Raw genomic sequence first — 20467 nt, forward strand, 5'->3', positions numbered from 1 at the left:
AACACAAGAGGGTCATCGTTATCACTATTATTGGTATTATATAACAATCTCCAGATAGGTATTCAAGGGAAAGGAGCTTAGTTCTAACTGGAAAAAAGACCAGACACACACACACACACACACACACACACACACACACACACACAAAGACTGGAGAGAATCTTAGGTTTTAGGGAGTAGGTTAATGGGTAAACATGAATGGATGAGTGGATGGGCAGTCACGGGAATAATATTTTTGGAAACTGAGCAATCTCGGAGGGAAAAATCACTGTAAATAAGAGGACATCTGAATTCACTTCTTGGCTCCTCCAAAGATGCACGGGGCTTCAGTGAGCAGAAAAAGAGGAAAGAGAGAAGGACCAGGAGTCTGGGGTGGAGCGGGAGAGGTCTGGGTGCTTCCTGACTTTCACCTACACCCCACATACACAAAGGAGCCTGGACCATTAGGTGCAGAGGGTACTCCAGACCATTTGTACCGGAGAAAGCAAATTCAGCCTGAGTGCTCAAAACCTGTTCTTGCCACTGAATACAGAGCTGAGACTCATGGCCCTTGGCTGGTCCTGTGCCTGTTTCTGTGGTGTTTTCTGGTAGATGTGGGATGGGGTGGCCTGACTTCTACCAGTATGGACTAACACAGACCCCAAGAGTCTGCTGGGAGAGGGCACGAAGGACACCTGGTTCACTTTCACCTGACACCGGCTGAGGACCCAACCAGAAGCTCCAGAGTGGAAACAGAGGGTGGTCAAGAGCACAGACAAGTTCTAGCAGTGCAGATCAAGGGATGCCAGGTCGCTCAGAGGGGCTGTCTGGTCTGTGTCCGTGAATGTGGATCTGGAAAAGTGCTTTGGGCCTGAGGAAGCAAGGATTGTTTCCAGAGGATCTGGGGGGCAGGCGAGCCGCATCAGACACCAGCTACAAGAACAGACCTGGGTGGACCGGAAAATCTTCTCATTCCCTCTCCCACCTCCCAGTCCTCATGCTGGACAGAAACAAGGCTTGCCCCTCAGTAGGGACGTCCAGAGCATCAGTGTGGCGCCCAGCGCAGCACAGCCAGAAGTTACGGGACTCCTTTGCTTCAGCAGACACTGGGATGCGCAGCAAGGCAGCCCTTGCTGGCCCAGACTGGCATCAACTCCCTTTCCTGCCCTCTCTGCACTGCCTGGGGCCTTTGCCGAGAACTCTTGGGGAGCCCTGTTAGGAGGGCAAGTGGCGAGATGTGTTCTGCAAGCAGTCGTGCCCCCTTGAGCAAGGACAAGCGTGGTCCTTACTCCTGGTGGAGGAAGGATGAAGGGAGGCAGTAAGATGCTGCATTGGGTCCTCACCCTCCCTCCCCGCCCCCACACTCCCAGAAGCTCTGGCAACCACAACCATAACCCACAACTGCAGCCATGTAAGCTCATTGCCCATTTAAATAGTTTGGAGTTTCTGGAGTGCATGACTGGCCAAGCAACATCTCCAAACTCTTCAACACTGACATCCCAGTAGGAGCACATCAAATTATATGGGAAAGTGTCACAGCAGCCAGCTAAGCTCAACAAACAAAAACATTAACATAGAAGTCTCAACTAACAACAACAGCTTAGAAAACCCTCAGACGAGGGCTTAGTGTACCCCTGGTAAGATAGAACAATTTTCATAAATTTTCTTTTACTGAAATATTTTTTGATAATACCACTAGTCATTTAATTGCAACAGGCAATATAAATTATTTTGTACCTGCCAAGAGGGCTGGCTTTGGGGATGGTTGGGAAAATTGAGACAATGGTGGAGGGAAGGTCACACTGATGGAGGGTTTGGTGTGGGAATATTGAACACCAGTAACAACTATATAATGAGCAACTTTGTAAACCACAGTGTTTTTTTTTAATTATATATTTTTTTGTTTTCAAATCACAGTGAGATACACAGTTACAAACTTGTTCATGTTGGGGTTTCAGTCATATAATGTTCCAATACCTGTCTCTTCACCTGTGTACACTTCCCATCACCAGTGTCCTCAGTTTCTTTCTCACACACCACCCCTCACCCCGACTTGCCTCTGTGGCAGGCAGTTTGCTTCTCTCTATCTCTCTCTGTCTCTCTGCCTCTCCCTGTCTCTCTTTCTCTCTCTATCTCTCCTTTTGGATATTATATAAACCATAACCTTTAAATAAAGGGGTGGGGGAATAGAGAAGTTACACCCCACACCCAGCCGGAAGTGCACAGCGGTGCCGGTTCCAGTACGTGATTGGACACTAGCGATCCCTGTTAAGCCTTTTGGCACCCAGGCAGCACATTTCCAGTAAATCACTCTCAGGGACAACTGCCTCATGTTCCCCTCTAGACTCTTGGCACGATAGGGTCTCAAGCAGGTTCTTCTCAGGCTGAAATCTTGTCTGAAGTGGTGCCTGTGCCAGGCTCCTGTGTGATGTCGAAGGTGGACCTTACAGGACTTGCACCCCCAGCCTTGGATCAGAAATGCAGCTAGACTGGGTCTGGTCCAGAAGAAGTGATTTCAAAGCCCAAGTTCTGTTTATGTGTCGGCCCTCTCTCCGTCCTCGGGGGCCGTCTGCTCAGGGTGGGCTGGAGATTCCGGAGACCATCGAATAGATGAGTTTCCAGTTTAGCATAACAGCCAGACAGACTTTTGGGGTGAAGTCATCCAAGTCAATTAAAAGACATTTTTCCCTGCTGGGAGTTCCAAAGTCCCTTTGGTTTGTTCCAGCTTTCTGAGGATATTTCATAATAGGCTCCACCCTGGGTTAATTCCTAACTCTGGATTCCTCCTGAAAGGCCAAGGCTGGAATCCTGTGTGCAAACGCATTCAGGCAGGGGCCGTGGCAGAGCTGGGAGGGCTCCCCTCATCAGGGAGCCAGACTGACAGCAATGGTGAAGACAGCACAGCAGGCTGGGCTGGATGGAGAAGGGCCAGTCAGAAGGGCATGTCTGGGGGAGCTGGGCGTAAGGAGTGGCAGAGGGCACGAGGTCAGGGATCAGGGAAGCTGGGGGTGGGAAGGGCTCAGGGCTCACGTCTGGGACTCAGCTCATTACACAACTGCACTGCACAGTGGCTTCCATCTAGGTGAGCCCGTTTGAATCCACCATGTAGATCTAGAGACTAGATCGCCTTGGAGTCAGAGAGATAGGGTAGAGGTGAAGGCACCTGCTGGGCATACAGTCGACTCCAATTCAATACCTGGCACTGCCGATGCTCCCCAAGAACCTCCAGGAGTGATTCCTGAACACAGAGCCAGGACTGATCCCTGAGCATGGAGCCAGGAGTGATCCCTGAGCATAGAGCCAGGAGTAATACCCGAGCACAGAACCAGGAGTGGTTGCTGAACAAAGAAGCATGAATGATTCCTGAGCACAGAGCCAGGAGTGATCCCTGAGCACAGAGCTAGGAGTGAGCCCTGAGCACAGAATCAGAAGTGATCCCTGAACAAAGAGGCAGGAGTGATTCCTGAGCACAGAGCCAGGAGTGATTCCTGAGCACAGAGTCAAGAGTGATTCCTGAGCACAGAGTCAGGAGTAAGTCCTGAGCACAGACCCAGGAGTAAGTAAGCCCCGAGCACTAACTGAGCCCAAACAACAACAAAATAGGTCACTTCACAAATAGTATCTATAAATCCAAAAGAGCAAGAGCATCAGGGAACTACACAGACTCACCCAAGAGTCATAAAGCTCTAGAGGGCCAGGGGGATAGAACAATGGGTAAGTAGGACACTTTTGCCTTCCATGTGGCCAACCTAGGTTCTATCTCTGACACCCCTATGGTCCCCCAAGCCTCCCTGAACACAGAGCCAAGAATAGCACCAGGTGTGCCCCCCAAACAAAAACCAAATCAGTTATATATATTTATGTATACACATATACGTGTATATATATGTATATACATATATGTATATACACATATATATGTATGTATGTATATTCTCTATATAGAGTATACAATATATAAAAATACATTTCTTTGCATGGCAGTGGTGCATAAGATGCCCCTTTTCATCAAATCCACAGATGAGTTTCTATGTCCAGCCTCAGGCCCTGCATTCCACCTGATCCGCTCCTAGAACCACCTGCAGCGTGTGAAACCCTAAGAACAAGCACAGTCACATCTCTCCCTGGGTCCTAAAGCCTGACAAATGTGTCCCCAGGACACACGGGCCACAGGAGGCCTGACTTGCAGCTCTGTCCCCAACACTCAGCTGTATGTCTTCCGGGAACCTGTTTGAGCCCCAGTATGACACCAAGGCAACCCCATCTTGCGAGCTGTGGACAGGTTGCCACAATGCCACAATGGACTAGAGTCACCTCCCAGTGTCTCTCTTGCCACCAGACCGGCACCCTTTGAGAACAGATGGCTTGGCCACTAAGGCCAGACACATGCAGGTGCTCAGCTGGGAATTCTTGAGGGAAGAAGGACCAGGCTGAGATGAGACAAGTTTTATGTATCCTTTGCATTCACATCCCTTGAGAAGTGCATGTGCTTTCAGAGTGCTTCAGCATTTTCCTTAACTTCCATGGGATTCCCATGTAGCTATGGTGCTAAGAGGAGACAGGGCAGAAGTTGATGGTGATGGCACGCAGAGGGAGTAGGAGGGTAAGTGATAATAACACGGAGGTAGAGGCTATAGAACTATGAGTGACACTTCCACAAGCCAAGGGAGAAACTTGCTTTCAAGGTCCTCTCGCCTTCCTTCTCTGTGCTAATAAAAGGGGCAGCCAAGCGTGGAAGCCTGAGTCCCTTTTAGGAGAGAAGACAGATGTCTGCCCCTAAGAATCATCTAGCAGGCCAAACAGTCCCTACTGCTTTGAGAAAGTGAGCCCCCTACCCCATCCTGCACCTTGGACCATTACCCAGCCTGCTTCTGGCCATCAGCTGTTGCTTTTCATCATAGACCAACCCAATTTCTCATCCTCCACTCCCCCCACCAAAGATATAATCTTGGAGACAAATGTGGAAAAGATGACTAGAGGGTTAGAGTTATTTGTCTGCTACCAAAACCAAAAAAGGGAAATAATGGCTTCCTAAAAGGCGAAAACAAATAGTTGCATTGGCAAGTGAAGAAATGTGGTAGGAAACCTGTGACTTGGGGGCCAGAAGCCCAGTTCCCCACACTTTGGATTCCAACAATAACTTGGCATGTATTCTAGGTCTAGCAGTCTCCCCCCAGCCATCAACCATTCATTGACATGGTCCATGAGAACCTTGGCCAGGACCAATTACCACCCAGCGAGAGTCAGCAGTTGGCACTGGGTGGCAGTTGGGCGCCTTTGTGAGACTGCACATACACACACACACACACACACACACACACTCAGAAGGATTTTGGATGGTTCCTATGCCCACAATCACACAGCAAACCTCCTCAGAGGATGCTTTTAATAATTCCCATTTCTGAATAGTCTCAGAAACTGACTCAGAAATGACCACATGTGCTGGATAATGTCAAGGTGACTGTGACAAGCACCCCACCATGTATGGTGCTTGGTCAACAGGCCAGACTGTGCTCCAGGGCTTCATGGGGTTACTTATTCCAATCCCACAATAGACGTTTCTTCATTTTATTATCACCATTTTACAGGTGGGGAAATCAAGGCTCAGAGAAGTCCAGTCAGTGGGCTCCTGGAAGCTCAGGTTGCTGTGGAACCCCATTTACTCCAGGTGTTCTGGCCTCAGAGCTCATGTGACATGATACTATTGGTGGAACCTCAAGACCCCACCCAATGGCAAATGTTACCTCTTGGGAGGACGCAAAGAGCCAAGGGAATGAGTGACCCAGAATTGTACAGTGATAGCCGGAAATAGCAAAGGAAATAGCAAATGCCACCACAGTTAATCAGGAAAGGAGGAGTCTTCAGCAGGAAGAACACCTCATTAGAATGGGTGATTCAGCCCAGATGAAAGGAACAGGGCGGGAGAGGAGAGGTTGGCAGACTCTGCTCAAGGAGCTAAGAGGAAGAAAGGCAGAAGAGCACGTGATGCCATCCCCAAGGCCGCGGCTCTATGCTGCTAGCTCTGCTCTGGGTAAAGCTCCCAAACCAGCTGAGCCTGGCCTTGAACTCCAGTTCTCTGCTCCCTTAACCCCCGTGACCCTCCGGGGAGAGTTACTGTGGCTCTCAAGACTCCGTGTTCTGTGTGGGCTCCAGGAGTGAAGGCCCAGTATGGTCTCAGCAAGCATCTAGCAGTGTGCAGCATGGTGCAACGGTGGCCCCGACCATCACCCCATCGACATTAGGGTTGTTTCTCCATTTCTCCTGCCGGTTTCTGAAGTCAGTAAGCTAAAGTGGGCCCGCAGCGGGGAGCGCCTGCATGGACCCGGGGCCGTGGTCGAGCAGAGAAATGCGGGTTCCCCCCCGGTTAGCTGGGTTTCAGCAAATACGCCCCAAGTGTCCCACCTGCTGTTTTCATTCCCAGCTGGTTCTTAGATTTGAAAAGAAAAAAAGGCCTCCATGGAGACCTGCACGCTTTTAAAAATAATACAAAACAGAATGTCTGAGGTCAGGGCAAGCCAAGCCAAACAAATGAATCTTGCAGGCCTGTGTTAACAAAACAAGACCTGGAGGATCAGAGCAGGCTGAGCTCGACTGGGTCTAGCCCGGCCGAGAGACGCCAGGGCATGACCAACTGCCTTTCACTCTGGATGGCAGCTGGTCCATGGCAAGGCACTCTTGGGCCATGTCGATGATAGCTGATGAGATCCAGCCACGGAGGGTGGAGTCAGAGAGGGACTTTGGAGCTCAGCTAATCAGACCTCCTTGTTGAAGAGTTGGGAGCATTTGGGGGGAGTTCAGACCTAGCGCACACCCCAGGTTATTACTGAAACTCCAAGTGTGGGGAGGCAGGTTCCTGTTGCCAAGTATAGATTTCCTATTCCATTTCTCCACTTGCCAATGTTCTCTTTGATCTTCCCCTTACAACGCCAGGTAGGGAGAACGACAGATTGAGCCAGGGAGTGCCGCAGAGTGAGGTATCCAAACCACAATGGGGGAGCACTGTATGTGGGATGTGGGATGAGCTCTGAAACCCCTGGGTCAAGTAGGGTCTTGGGGCCCAGAGCTCTGTCCACCAGACAGACTCACTGTGATCTCGGCAGGAGGCAAGTTGGTGACAGCTATGGAATTCCCAACATACTGAGAGGCAGACTATTAGAAGGTCAGGGGGCCAGTGGTGGGGTATTGGGATGTTCTGTGAACCCCCACCCCCGCTAATGGAAGGGAATGAAAAGAAGGAAGCAAACTTCCCTCTGCATAGAACCCTCACCAGTTCCACAAGGAGCTCTGAGGCTGGAGGGGTCCCTAGGCTGTCTTCACAGGCCAAGGGGCAGGGTGTACACTGGAGGTCACCCACAGCAGCCGCACCCAATAAGGAGCGGAGACCTGGGATGAGGCCACCTCCTGCCCTGAAGTCCTTCCAGAGTAGCCTTGCCAGCTCAGAGCTGTGCCCTGGGGGGAAGCCTCATGCAGCCCTAGGGCACTCATGAAATGCAACCCCACCACAAGGAGCTGCTCTTTCTACGGCAGACTCTGAGGTTTTCCTCAGGAGCATCTGGATTGACGGGTGAGGTGACTTGTAACAGCAGAAAACATACCATGGAGTTTCTATAGGCAATCTACCCCAAGTGGGGCAAGTCTGCGTGCTCCAGCCTGGACCCAAGGCCCCACTGTCTCCAGGAAAATGTCAAGAAATAGACAAGGGCAGAGGAGCAGAAGGGCACGTGGGGAAGCTGAGCTGAAGTGGGATGGGAGGCATGGGGTGTGGGCACCATCTAGATGGCTGCTGTGGGCTGTGGGCACCGTCTATTGCCAACCTGTCCCCCGCCCGCCATCCCTGCCTTCTCTCCTGCATAGCGGGGGCTGAAGGATTAAACATGCTTCCTGGAGGGCTGTGGGGCTCCCTCACTTGTTATCAGCAGAAGCCCGTGTGCAAGAGGAGAAGCCAGGGAGAAAGTGGCCACTGTTTAAACAAGAGCAGCTTGACCAATGACCATGACAAATGCAGCAGAGGGCCCAGTTGCTGCAGTGTCTGTCGGTGAGTCTGCTGAAGGGGGTCTCCTGGGGGCAGTCGTGTCCCTTCCAGCAGCAAGGACAACAGGAGCTAGCGGACTGGGCTGGGGGTGGTGGTCTGTGTGACCTGGTCCCCCCTGACCTGTGACCCATTTTAATCAGTCTCTCCTTCTGAAACCCTCTGCTGAGACATTTGCGGTGGTCTGTGCTTTCGTGACCGATGACCATTCGTGCCAAAGGAAGAGAAATAAACATTTACCCGCGCGAGAAGGACGCAGTTAGCAACTCTCTGGAGAGTGGCCAGAGGAACTGGTTGGAGTGAAAAGGGAACTCAACTCTGGGACCAGGGCTGGAGGTGGACTTTTTTGCTTTTCTCTCTAAGAATCAAGCTGAAATTCTTGACCATTGGAATAAATTCCTTTTTTTTTAAACCAGAAACCGATAAAAAAGAAGAAAAAAAGAGGGGAAAATAAAAATAAAACCAATGCACACTAATATTCTGTTAGGTCCATTTCCCGGGGAGCACTCCCCAAATTAGTGATGCAGTTTCTGCAGGAGCATTTCTGGCATGGGGACCCCCTACCTGCTTTGCCTGGTTTCCTGGGTTCAGGTAGGAGTTCCTCTGCTTGTGGGAACCACCAGCATCCTGGACTCTGCTCCCAGGCACACGATGGCATGCTACACATGAGCAGACGAAACCAGGCTCTAGTTCGTCCTCTGTCACGTATTTTAAACGCTTGTTTCACATCTTCGAGCCTCGGTTTCTCCATGTGCCAAATACAGTTAGGCAGAGAACCTCAAGGACTGTGGTTTCTACCTGGAAACTAATTCAGCCAACACCTTGGGGTTTTGTTCTTGACGTCTACAACCCTGGCAGAGTGTCATGAACAGAAGGGGCGCTCAGGGGTTAAACACCAGGCACCGACCTACTCTTCTGTGTGTTTGGGCCATACCCAGCGCCACTCGGGGCTTACTTGCTCCTGGCTCTGCAGCAGAACTCCGTCTCCTCCACTCTGCTCCTTTTCAGCTGGCTTTTCGCAGGTGACTGTGTATCGGATCCCCATTCAGTGAGCTCTAGGATTTAATCCAGAATACTCTCCCTCCTGCTCACTTTCAAGCCACTGGGGAATAAGTTTGGCAAGCAACTGCTAAGTAGGAGAAGGAGATGAAAATCCAGGACAGGGCTTTCTGACTAGCCATTCAACGAGTTTCTTTCAAGGTGCTCTTCTCTCTCTTTTTCTCTTTCTCTTTCTCTCTCTTTCTTTCTCTCTCTCTTTCTTTCTTTCTCTCTTTCTTTCTTTCTTTCTTTCTTTCTTTCTTTCTTTCTTTCTTTCTTTCTTTCTTATTGAATCACCGTGAGACACATAAGTAGAAAGCTTTCATGATCCGGTTTCACGATACTCTCCATACAACTTTCCAACACCCATCCCTCCACCAGTGTACATTTCCCACCACCAATGTCCCCAGTGTCCTTCCCCCACCAAAACTGCCTCAACACAAGCACTTTTCTTCTCTCTCTCTCTCTTCTTCTCTCTTCTTTCGGGCATTATGGTTAGCAATTCAGATACCAAGTGGCCATCATCTTGGTCTTTTACCTACTTTCAGCACACATTTCCCATCCGGAGTTACCTACAACCATTATTGTCACAGGGTTCCCCTCTCTATCCCAACTGACCTCTCTCCCAGCCCTTGAGGCAGTCTTCCAACCATGGACCAATCCTCCTGGCCCTTGTTTCTACTGTCCTTGGGTGTTAGTCTCATACTTTGTTGTTGTTTCTTTAAATCCCACAAATGAGTGCAATCATTCTATTTTGTTCCTCTCCTACTGACTCATTTCACTCAGCATGATACTCTCCATGATACTCAGCATGATACTCTTAAGGTACCCTCCCCTTGATTCACTCCTACATAGAAATTGGAATGTTTAAGACAGTCACTTTCCAGAACCTGAGCCAATACCCAACTTCTATTTCTCTATTTTGAGGGCAATTATTTCTTGAAGTATCCAATGGTATTTGTGGGCCGAATCTAGAGCAAAGGTCCATTTTAGGAAAGGTTGCCCCAGGAGGAAAAATCTGGAAGAAAGCCTGAAGTGGGCATGAGAAATAAATACACATAATGATCCTGAGTGCTTCAAATATTTGAAGGGAAAATTCCATCTCTGCTTCCAGAAGACATCTAAATCGAGGAAGTCCAGAAAGGAAAGAAGATGGGAGCATTCTAGACAACAACCTTCCCTGGGACCCACATGCACTTCCCGAGCAATGAGCCCCCACTCCATTCTCATGGGGACCAGACTCAAGACCCTGCGCATCTCTGTGGGAGCCCAGGGCCTGTCCACTGTCCTTCATGGATTCAACATCAGGATCTACATCTCCTGTTCTTTTTCTCCCCAGCAAGGCTGTGCTGTTCCTCAGGTCTTGGTATCTTCATTAGCACCCAGGAAGTGCCACAGCCATTTCACTGCCTTTATATTAGAGAAGAATGAAGTCCAAAGGCTCTGTCTCTCAGAACTGGGAGTTGAATTGATACTAGTCCATTTATCAACCTCACTGCTTAGGCTCAATGAGAAGGAATTGGTCTGCCTGGAGAAAAAGACCCTTGGCTTCAAATATAGACAGAGAAGAGCCTGCTATGCCACCATCCTAGTCAGAATCTCACAGGCTTCAGAGGACCCTCCTGGGAGCCAATGACCCAAAATCCAGGGACCATGTTAGGGAATGGAGCATATTAGAATGTACTGTCCCCCCCCACACACACACACTGTCTTACACATACTTTCTCACACACTTACTACACACAATCTCTCAGATACACTCTTTCTCTCACACACACTATCTTGCATACATTTTCTACACATTCAAATACTTTCACATATATGCCTTCTCACACTCACCTGCACACTCACATGCACTGTGTCATACACACACTCTCTCACACTCACACTTTCATGCACACACACCTCTCACATACACTCATACACATATACACACACTGTCTCATACACACTCTCTCTCACACTCACACTTTCATGCACATACACACCTCTCACACTCACACACATACACACACACACTTTCTCTCATGCACACTCTTTTACACAAACTCATTCAAACAAGTCTCACACTTTCTTACACACACACACACATACACACACATGCACACACTTTTCTGGGATTCCTGGCTTTGCAAGAGCTGAGGCAAACAGATTTTGGACTGGAGGGAAGAGGACAGAGGGAAAGGACAAGTCTTCCTCTACGCCAACCAAAACGAACTCATTCACTCTATCCAGCAAAAGCCAGACAGTGGAATTACCTGATTCACTCGGCCTCAGTTGGGAGCCAGACTTCCAAAATGGGAAGCCAGCTCAGACTAAACAGTGGCTTCCACGCAAAGACTCTGCCCAAGCAGCAGAGACTTCACGGGAGACTCCCAAGAGGCTGCTATTCAAATCCACCCACTGGTCCCCATATGAAAGGACGAATGACAGAGCTTCTAAGATAAGTTGACAAAGGCATTTCCAGGAAGAAACATCCAAAAGACCTGCCAACTGGTCCTCTGGCACAGGCACACTGTGGGGTAGGGTGGGGTGGCGAGAAATCGGGGTGCCTGGCCAATGTTTTCCAGTGCAGAGGGAGATTTTGAGGGCTGGCTGTAGGTTCTGAGAGCCCTGGGGAAGTTATTTTAGAGCAATGTCCTTTGAAATTCTTGCTCAAAGATTTTTGGATCTGTGTCTTGGGTCGGAATGACACTGAGATAAAGGGTGAAATTAAAATTATGCCTCTGGGGCTTCACGGAAGGGAAGGGGCAGAGTGATCATGGCTGGCAGCTGAGCATTTAGCAGATGGTTTATGGAAAACACAGATTTTTGAGGGGCGATTACGGAGCGGTGATTTATCTCCTTTGGAACCTGACACGCATCCTGGAATCTCTGGAATCTATCAGTTATTCATTCAGGAAATATTTGCTTCCGTTCGAGGATGCACCAGGCCCCGTGCCTCTCAAAAGAGTGAGAACCAGACAGCCACAGGCCCGACCCACAGGCGAACAATCCCCCCATGGAAAACTGTGTGGGAAACTAAGATGAGGCTGGGAAGGAGGGGTCGCAGCTCTCAAGGGAAGCGCCAGGTCACCTGATTTAGCTCAAGATAAACGGTTTGAAAGGAGTCTGTAAGGAGGTGGTGATCTTAAAGTTCGTATGTTATTCAAGATCGAGCTTACCTTTGTAGTGAGAACTTCTGGCTTCAGTATGAAACACAAAATGGGAAGTGGATAGAGGGGTGACATTAGGAGACTGTGGATGAGAAAGACAGGCTGAGAAATAAGGTGAGTCCAGCCACATATGGAAGCAATGGCATGGGCATGGGGGACAGAAAGGGTAGCAGGAGCTAGGGTGGCATAGTGACCAGCACCTGGTACCAGATGAAGGGAGGGTGGGACTTCCAGTGACATGGAAGTTTCAGGCTTGGGTGGAAGGTGGCGGTCCCCATTGAGAGATCTCAGAAGGATGGGAGGCTGGGGATGGCGTCAGGGAGATGATGTGACCTGTTTCACTGTCAACCAAATGGACATCCCACTGCACACTTCCAGTCTCCTAGTGCCTGCTCCTGCTATTTTCATCTCAGAAACTCTTTCAGAGACCCCCCTTGCCATCAAAACCAGTCCTTTCTTCAGGAGCCATTCCACACCCCATCACTCCCATCCTCAAAGATATTCTGGAATCCCTCAGTGAGCTGTCACTTCTGTTGCCTCCCTGCAAAGCTCCAACTCTTTTCTCTGAGGGGCTGCAGAGATGTGTCTCCCCACGCTTCCTCAACCATTCTGGATCCCAAGCTTTCAGGCAGAGAGCCCCCACTTTTCCAGCCTCAATACCCACCTACTTTGCCAGCTAGCCCGGGTGAAGTCTGATAAATATTTACTAAGTCAATAAAAACCACCTGCTTTGGCTGAGAAGGAAATCCTGAGGATGAGGGGTTCATGGGAGGATGGAACTGAAACCCAAGTTATAGGTGTTTTCAGACACATCAAGGGCAATGCTCAGAGACCCCCTTTCCCCGCCAGCCCCCTGGGAGGGCAGGGAGATGGAAAGTCACAGCCTCCACTTTTTCAGTTCTCTAGTGAAGGGGCTTGTGCATCTCACAAAAAGTCTGCCCTGGATCAGGGGGATTCATGATAAATAACAGTTACTGGGGCTGGGTATTTTCCAAGAGCTCCTCACGGACTCACCCCTTTGTCCCTCACGGACACTCCAGGAAGTAGACGCCATCATTCTTTGTACAGATGGGGAAACTGAACTACAGAAGTTAAGCCCAGTCAACTCATGCTCAATCAAACCCACACAGGGAAGAAACAAGGGGGTGGGGGGGAGGAGGTGGTCCACTCTCCTCAGACTGAGCACTCCCTATAGCACCGAGTGCCTCCCAACAAGAGTTTCCCTGAAGAATGGGGGGAGCCTGCAAGAGGTGGCCCCCGTTCCAGGGCTCATGCTGCCACAGACTCCTCAGGGAGGATGGAGAAAGTTGGGTTTCTTTATCCATAAAATTAGGGGTCTGGATACTGGCAGTCACAGTGCTCACAAGAATGATGCAGACAATTTGAGTCTCCTCTGGGTTTTTTTTGGGGTTTTCTTTTCGGTTTAAATTTTGGGCCACACTTGGCTGTACTCAGGGCTTTCTCCTAACTGGCTTTCTCCTAACTCTAGCACTCAGGGATCACTTCTGGTGGGGCTCTGGGTACCGTATGGGATGTCAGGGAATGAACCTGGGTCAGCCACATGCAAGGCAAGCACCTTAGCTGCTATACTATTGCTCCAGCACTGAGATTTTATTTTATTTTTCTATTTTTATTGAATCACTGTGAGATACATGGTTACAAAGTTGTTTCTGATTGAGTTTCAGTCATATGATGTTCCAACACCTGTCCATTTACCAGTGTACATTTTCCACCACCAATGTGCCAGTTTTCCTCCTACGACTCCACCCTCCAGCCTGCCTCTATGGTAGGCACTTCCCCGCCCCCCCCCCATCTCTCTGTCTCTCTCTCCCCTTTTTCTCCCCACCTGTTCTCCTCCCTTTTGGGCTCTGAGTCTTTAAAGGAACCCATCCCAAGGAATTTGAGGGTAAGAGGATGCCATCTGTCCAATACCTAGAAAAGGAAAGAGAACCTGAGCTCATCAGCTCCCACTCTCTTCTCCCTAGCCTGGTGGCCGCAAGGAGCTCTGGAGGTCTGGGAGGAGGAGCAAACTCATGCACTCTCCATGCCTGTGGCCCTTCAAGGGACGCTGCTTGTCCAGGTTTCACAGAATCGGGGCTCACTGGAAAGGGAAGGTTGGAAATCATTGGGGCAAAGAACTCTGGAATCTCATGAGCTCCAGGAGTAAGCCAAGTTTACTGGCAACTGTGCTCCTTGCAGTTACACGCTAGAGGAACCAAGGTCGCTCTTTAAATGGCAGCAGCCGTGAGGAGGACGGTGCTGAAGGCTCAGCCCCACTCACCTGCTCCACCCGAATCTCAATCTCGCCGTTCACTTTCTTCCCGTGGAAATACTTGGCCCTGTGAAGGAGGGAAGAAATCGCATGAGTAAGGATGCTGACGACTTTACCCACTCTGCCTCCTCCCGCAGGCCTGATCCCAGACACATTCCCTGCTTTCTGCCCTGCCTCCCACCGGACTGCCCATTTTCTCATTCTTCACACATGGTGTATGGAAGAGGAGAGAAGGGACTGCAGGAGAGGACCAAGTCAGGCTTCTGGCACTGCCACATTACTTTCTGCCCTGTGTCTCAGTTTCATCCTCCATAAAAGGAAGATGTTAACACTGGCGTGACATAGAGTTACTTTAAAGAGGACATGAGAAAAAAAATTCTACACACTAAAATTATTTTACTGAGTTACAGCTTATATTCTACATCAAGGACTTACTGAGTTGTTCTTCCCATGCACACACTTCCCTATTAATCTATTCAGTGAAAAACTCTCATCTGTCCCTATTATCCATCCACCTATCCATGCATTTATCAATCTATTGATGCACCTATATACCCACCTTCCCACTCACTCACCCATTCATCCATTCATCCACCCACCCATCCATTGGTTCGCCCACCACCAGTCCATCCATTTATCCATCACCTTCTATCCACCCATCTATGCTTTGGTCATCTTTCCTTCCAAATCTTTATTTCTATCCTCTACAAATATCAACAAATGAGTAGGGAAACTCCTGACTCAGTGCTTGGTGTCTGCTCTGAGTGGTGCTCTGGGGACCATGTGATGGTAGGGACTGAACCCAGACCTATCACATGCAAAGCATGTGCTCAGCCCACTGGGCTCTTGCTCCAACCCCATCTATGATCTACTCAGGGAAAAAACAGACATTATATTGGATCACTTTCTCTTCATCCTTCATGGTTTTAAATTCAAACTCTCATCTCTATCCCATGTTTTCTACAAGCATCCTTATTCGAATGAAGTGTCTCTCTTCATCTCTCTTCTCACACTGAGTCTCTTTCTGTACTTGACTTTTCGTTACAGCAGTTATTACATCCATGATTATGCTCAGTAACTGCTTCCTAAGTGTCTGTCCTACTTAACTATAAAGTTGTTCTTGAGGTCAAGAACAGCCTTGATCACTGTATGATTGAAACGTAATCATGAAAGTCTGTAAGTCTGTAACTGTATCTCACGGTGGAAGAAAGAAGAAAGGAAGAAGGAAGGAGAAGGACAAGAAGAAGAAGAAGAAGAAGAAGAAGAAGAAGAAGAAGAAGAAGAAGAAGAAGAAGAAGAAGAAGAAGAAGAAGAAGAAGAGAGGAGGAGGAGGAGGAGGAGGAAGAGGAGGAGGAGGAGGAGGAGGAGGAGGAGGAAGGGGAGGGGAAGGGGAAGGGGAAGGGGAAGGGGAAGGGGAGGAGGAGGAGAAGGAGAAGGAGAAGAGGAGGAAAGGAGGAGGAGCAGGAGGAGGAGGAGGAAGAGGAGGAGGAGGAGGAGGAGAACAACCTATCTTACTCATCATTCTGTTCCCAACACTTGCCAGAGTATTTGACACATGCAGGAGCTCAAATACTATTTGTTTTGTTTTGTTTTAAGTGAGATTTTTTCTGAGGGGGGATCTTGGGCCATGCCCAGTGGTATTCAAGGGCTCTTCCTGGCTCTGTGCCCAGGAGTGACCCCTGGCAGAGGGATCATATGTGGTGCTGGAGATGGTACCAGAGTGGAAATGTTGAGGCCACATGCAAATCAAGTGCCTTACCTCCTGTAATATCTCTCCAGGCTCTCAATTAAGATTTTCTAAAAGAATAAGTATGTAAAATGGTAGATGAGTGGGACAAACCAACAGACAGTAGCTGCTGAGTCCATCATCTGTGCTAGAGATTGCTTGGGGCTTGGTTTAGACTTTTTTAAAAATTGAATCACAGTGAGATACACAATTATAAAGCTGTTCATCATCTGGTTTCAGTCATACAATTTCCTAACAACCATCCCTCCATCAATGTACATTTCCCACCACCAATGTCCCCAGTTTCCCTCCCACCCTTCCACCTCAGCTATGGCAGGCATTTTCCTTCTCTCTTTCTCCCTCCCTTTCCCCCCCACCCCAACCTTTTAGGCATTACGGTTTGTAATGCAGATACTGAGAGAGGTCACCATGTTTGTTCTTTTACCTATTTTCAACATGCAGTTTTTATCCAGAGTGATCACTTTTAACTATCTTTGTCATAGTGGTCCCTACTCTTTCCCTGCCTTCTACCCCAGTACTTGAGGCAGGATTCCAACCATGGACCAATCCCCCTGGCCCTTGTTTCTACTGTCCTTAGGTGTTAGTTTTATATTATTGTTTTTTTATATCCCCCAAATTAGTGCAATCATTCTATGTCTGTCCTTCTTTTTCAGGTTCATTTCACTCAGCATTATACTTTCCATGTTCATCCATTTATAAGTGAATTTCATAGCTTTATTTTTCTTAATAGCTGCGTAGTATTCCAGTATGCAGATACACCATAATTTCTTTAACCAGTCATCTGTTCTTGGGCACTTAGGTTGTTTCCAGATTCTGGTTATTTTCAATATTGCTTCAAGGAACATAGCAGTGCAGATGGCAATTTCTACTGTGTTTTTGGGAACCCAGGATATATTCCCAGAAGTGGTATTTCTGGGTCACATGGAAGCTCAATTTCTAGCTTTTTGATGCCGATTGGTCTAGGCTCTTTATGGGGCCCTTTCCCACCACATAGGTGTGCATGGGAGATGGGAAGGGGGAAGCAGTCAATAATATTCTCATCCCACAGACAAAGAAACTGAAACCCAGAGAGGAAATACCTTTCTCTAAAACTTGTTCTAACCCCACATCTGTGATTTGGCTCAGTCCTGAAACAGCCAGTAACAGTGGGATGAGCCTAAGATTATATTTGGGGTATAAATTGTTATTAATCAAATGGCCCATGCAGGGTCAGAGGGCTGGGAAGTCACTCCTGTCCACACTGGGCCAACTGGGCCAGGTGGTTTAATGTTTGAGTCCAGCAACGGGGCACTGCTTGGGTCCAGCGGTGCGTAGGTCACCAGGGCCACCCCTATTAGTGTGTGCCCTCCCCACTGCCCCCGGTATATATTTGAAGTGCTTAATGCTCCTAGGTATAAATATTCTTTCACAACACACAATTAATCAAAGTCAGCACTTGCTTTTCTATTGCTGGTACTGAGCATACATGTGCCAGGTATTTTCATAAACGTTCGCTGGGAGGTAACTCATTACTCCCAAAACCCATTTTCTTAAGAATATTGCCATTATTTCCCCTGGAACAAGAATGTTAATGTTACCTTCCGTCTTTCCAACCTTCCATTGGTGAAAGAAGGGGCCACTGGACAAAGCCTCTGACCAAGCTTTGGTCTGTTTTGATTTTGGGGGTTGGAGGAGATGGGTGTACCTGACAGCACACGGACCTTACTCCTGGCTCTGCACTCAGATGTCACTCCTCGTAGTACTTAGGGAATTATATATGGTGCCAGGGATTGAGTCGGGTCGATCCCACGCAAGGCAAGAGCCCTACCCATTGTACTACTATAGCTTATGCTTTCAGAAAATAAAAGAGGTTCTGTGTGGGCCACAAAGCTCAGCTGGCAGTTAATGCATCCTTGCGGGCAAGCTGGATTGGGAATCGTCATGCGCTTGGGCATAATCTGAGGCATAAACTCCCCCCCCCCCCCCACCAGGGAGGTTAAGGCAAGTCACTGGCCCTGTGAGGTCTCAGTCACTGCACCTGTCACACGGTCACAGGAGCTCCAGTCATGGCTGTGGTGACCCAACCATGGAGGGTCCCACTGGCTGGGGCCCCTGAATGTGATCTCCCACTGACGGGCCATCTGGCCAATGACACGCCCCCACTATGCCTGTACCCATGCTTGCACAGGGGGGTTCACAGCAGCTACCTTGCAGGCTGACTGAGAATTAAAGGAGACCAGAAATGAGGAGACTCAGAACTGGCCTGACAAACCTGGTCAGGCCCCAGGCGTGTAAAGCCCAGGCCAGGATGGAAGCAGCAGCAAAGCGCTATTTTTTCCTCAGTCCATGGTTACCAGGTGGCTGGGCTCTCCTCACCCACAAGGCACAGAGGCCCCTGGGGTGGATGCAGCACAGAATGACAGTTCTGCTCATTTGATGTGTCCCACAGGGGCAGTGAGTAGCAATGAACAGCAATAATTGAGGTCATGGGGGAACATCCGAGGCCTGCCAGCACCCAGACCCCTCCTTCTATGGAGCACTCATGTGCCCCTGAGGGGTGCTCAGGCTGGGGTCAGGATGACCAAGCCCACAGAAAACCTCACATGAAATCTCCAAGTGACCTGTGTGAGTTTGATTTCCTACTTGAAGGTCTGAGGGCTTCAGCCCAGACCCTCTGGGTCCTTCATAATTTGGACCCTGAGGAACAAACGGCCCATTTCTCCTTGACTTTCTACCCACCGGTGCCACTTCCCCAAACATGACCCACCCCTGGGGGCCTCTGAGTCTGTGCCCATGATGCTGGCCGCTCGGGTCGGCTCCTCTCCGCTCTCCCTAATGCCTCTTTATCTCGTCCACATACCTTCAAGGGCTTTGCTCCATTTCCCTGTAAACATGTGGCTCAGGGGATTGGGTGAGGTTCCCCCCACCGCGGTTAGGTACCACCGTGCTCCTAACTCTACAAGTGTCCTGTGCTGTCATTACACCATGACAGCCCCTGACACCTCCATTCACATAGTGTATGAGTGACTGTGACCTCGCATCGGTGGACAGGCACAGTCACACCACACACACACACACACACACACACACACACACACACACACACACACACACGGAAGCAGCTAGGGCCGCAGGAAGATGCTTCTTCACTGCCACCTACCGGCGCCCCGCGGTAGCGCACCCACCCGTCCAGGCTGATTAAGATGTGGGCGACTTTGTCCAGTGTCCAACCTGCACGTCCGGCATTCCTTTGGCCGGGTTCTAACCCCGAACCCGGAGCGCTGTGCGCCTTCAGTGCCACCCAGGAAGCTCTGCTGCATCCACGACCTCATCTGCCCGGGAGAAAACGCACGCGCTGCCCGTCCCGGGAATGTTTACCGTGGGGGCTGGCAGGCGGCGGCCACAGGTCAGGCGGTCCGCGGCCCTCCCTGGCGGACAGTCAGAAATCTGCCTCCTGATGGGCCACACAGACCGCTGCCTCCTTGCTGGGGCTCATTCAGGCTGGAGCTGCCTCGGAACGCTTCTGTCTGGCAACGGGAAAGGCAGGGATGGTCTGGAATTCTCGATGCCTTGGGGGCTGGGGCAGCTGCCGCTGTAATTGCCCGGTTGTTTGACCTCGGCCCAGGCTGGAGGGCTGTGCCCTGGGCCCCCCTGTCTTCCTAATGCCCTAATATGTTTACTCTCATAACACTCTCCCTGAATATCAGAGCCATCAGTCAAGTCCTGGGCCTTGGGAAAGGGGGATGGAAGGGGGGCCCCCACTTGATTCCACAAAGCCTTCACCTCCGTGGGTGGTCTCATATTTTACTGCCACATCAGAGGCACCAGGAAGGAGAATATTATAAAACCAACGGTGGCCTGGGGTGGGAAATCCTTCGCTGGGGGAGGTGGGATGTGGTGGTATGTGAGAGATTTACGAGGAGGTACAGGGTGGGGGACTGGCTAGCTTCAGGGATGCAGCTGGGACCGGCAGGGGTGAACTCGAGCACACACACAGGATCCAGCGGCTGGCCAACGGTGGCCCTCTCGGAAATTCCTCTGGGAGGCAGCGTCCCATGGCTGAGCTTCCTGTGCCCAGGAACGTGCTGTGTGGATGAACACAGCTGGGAAGCGCAGGAGCAAAGGCCAGAGGTGGGGAGTAGGGCCCAGAAAAAGATTTTCTTGTGTTTCTGACGCTATACATCAGCGGTGGCTCATCTGTGGCCGGGCAGGAGCCTGGGGAGATAGAGGCGGACCACACAGACCTCCTGTGCCTGGGGACAGTGGTG

The 20467-nt window shown here is 49.9% G+C and overlaps 1 protein-coding gene across 1 annotated transcript in view; it reads right to left on the minus strand.

The window, feature by feature from the left end:
• Positions 1–20467, minus strand: part of SYN3 (synapsin III) — a 391482-nt gene that overhangs the window by 354466 nt on the left and 16549 nt on the right. The window contains exon 2 of the mRNA XM_056115904.1: positions 14483–14540. Within this exon, the coding sequence (XP_055971879.1) occupies positions 14483–14540 (58 nt within the window). The remainder of the gene's footprint in view (positions 1–14482; positions 14541–20467) is intronic.

The sequence above is a fragment of the Sorex fumeus genome, unplaced genomic scaffold (assembly GCF_029834395.1).
Source record: "Sorex fumeus unplaced genomic scaffold, SorFum_2.1 ptg000003l, whole genome shotgun sequence".
Lineage (NCBI taxonomy): Eukaryota > Metazoa > Chordata > Mammalia > Eulipotyphla > Soricidae > Sorex > Sorex fumeus.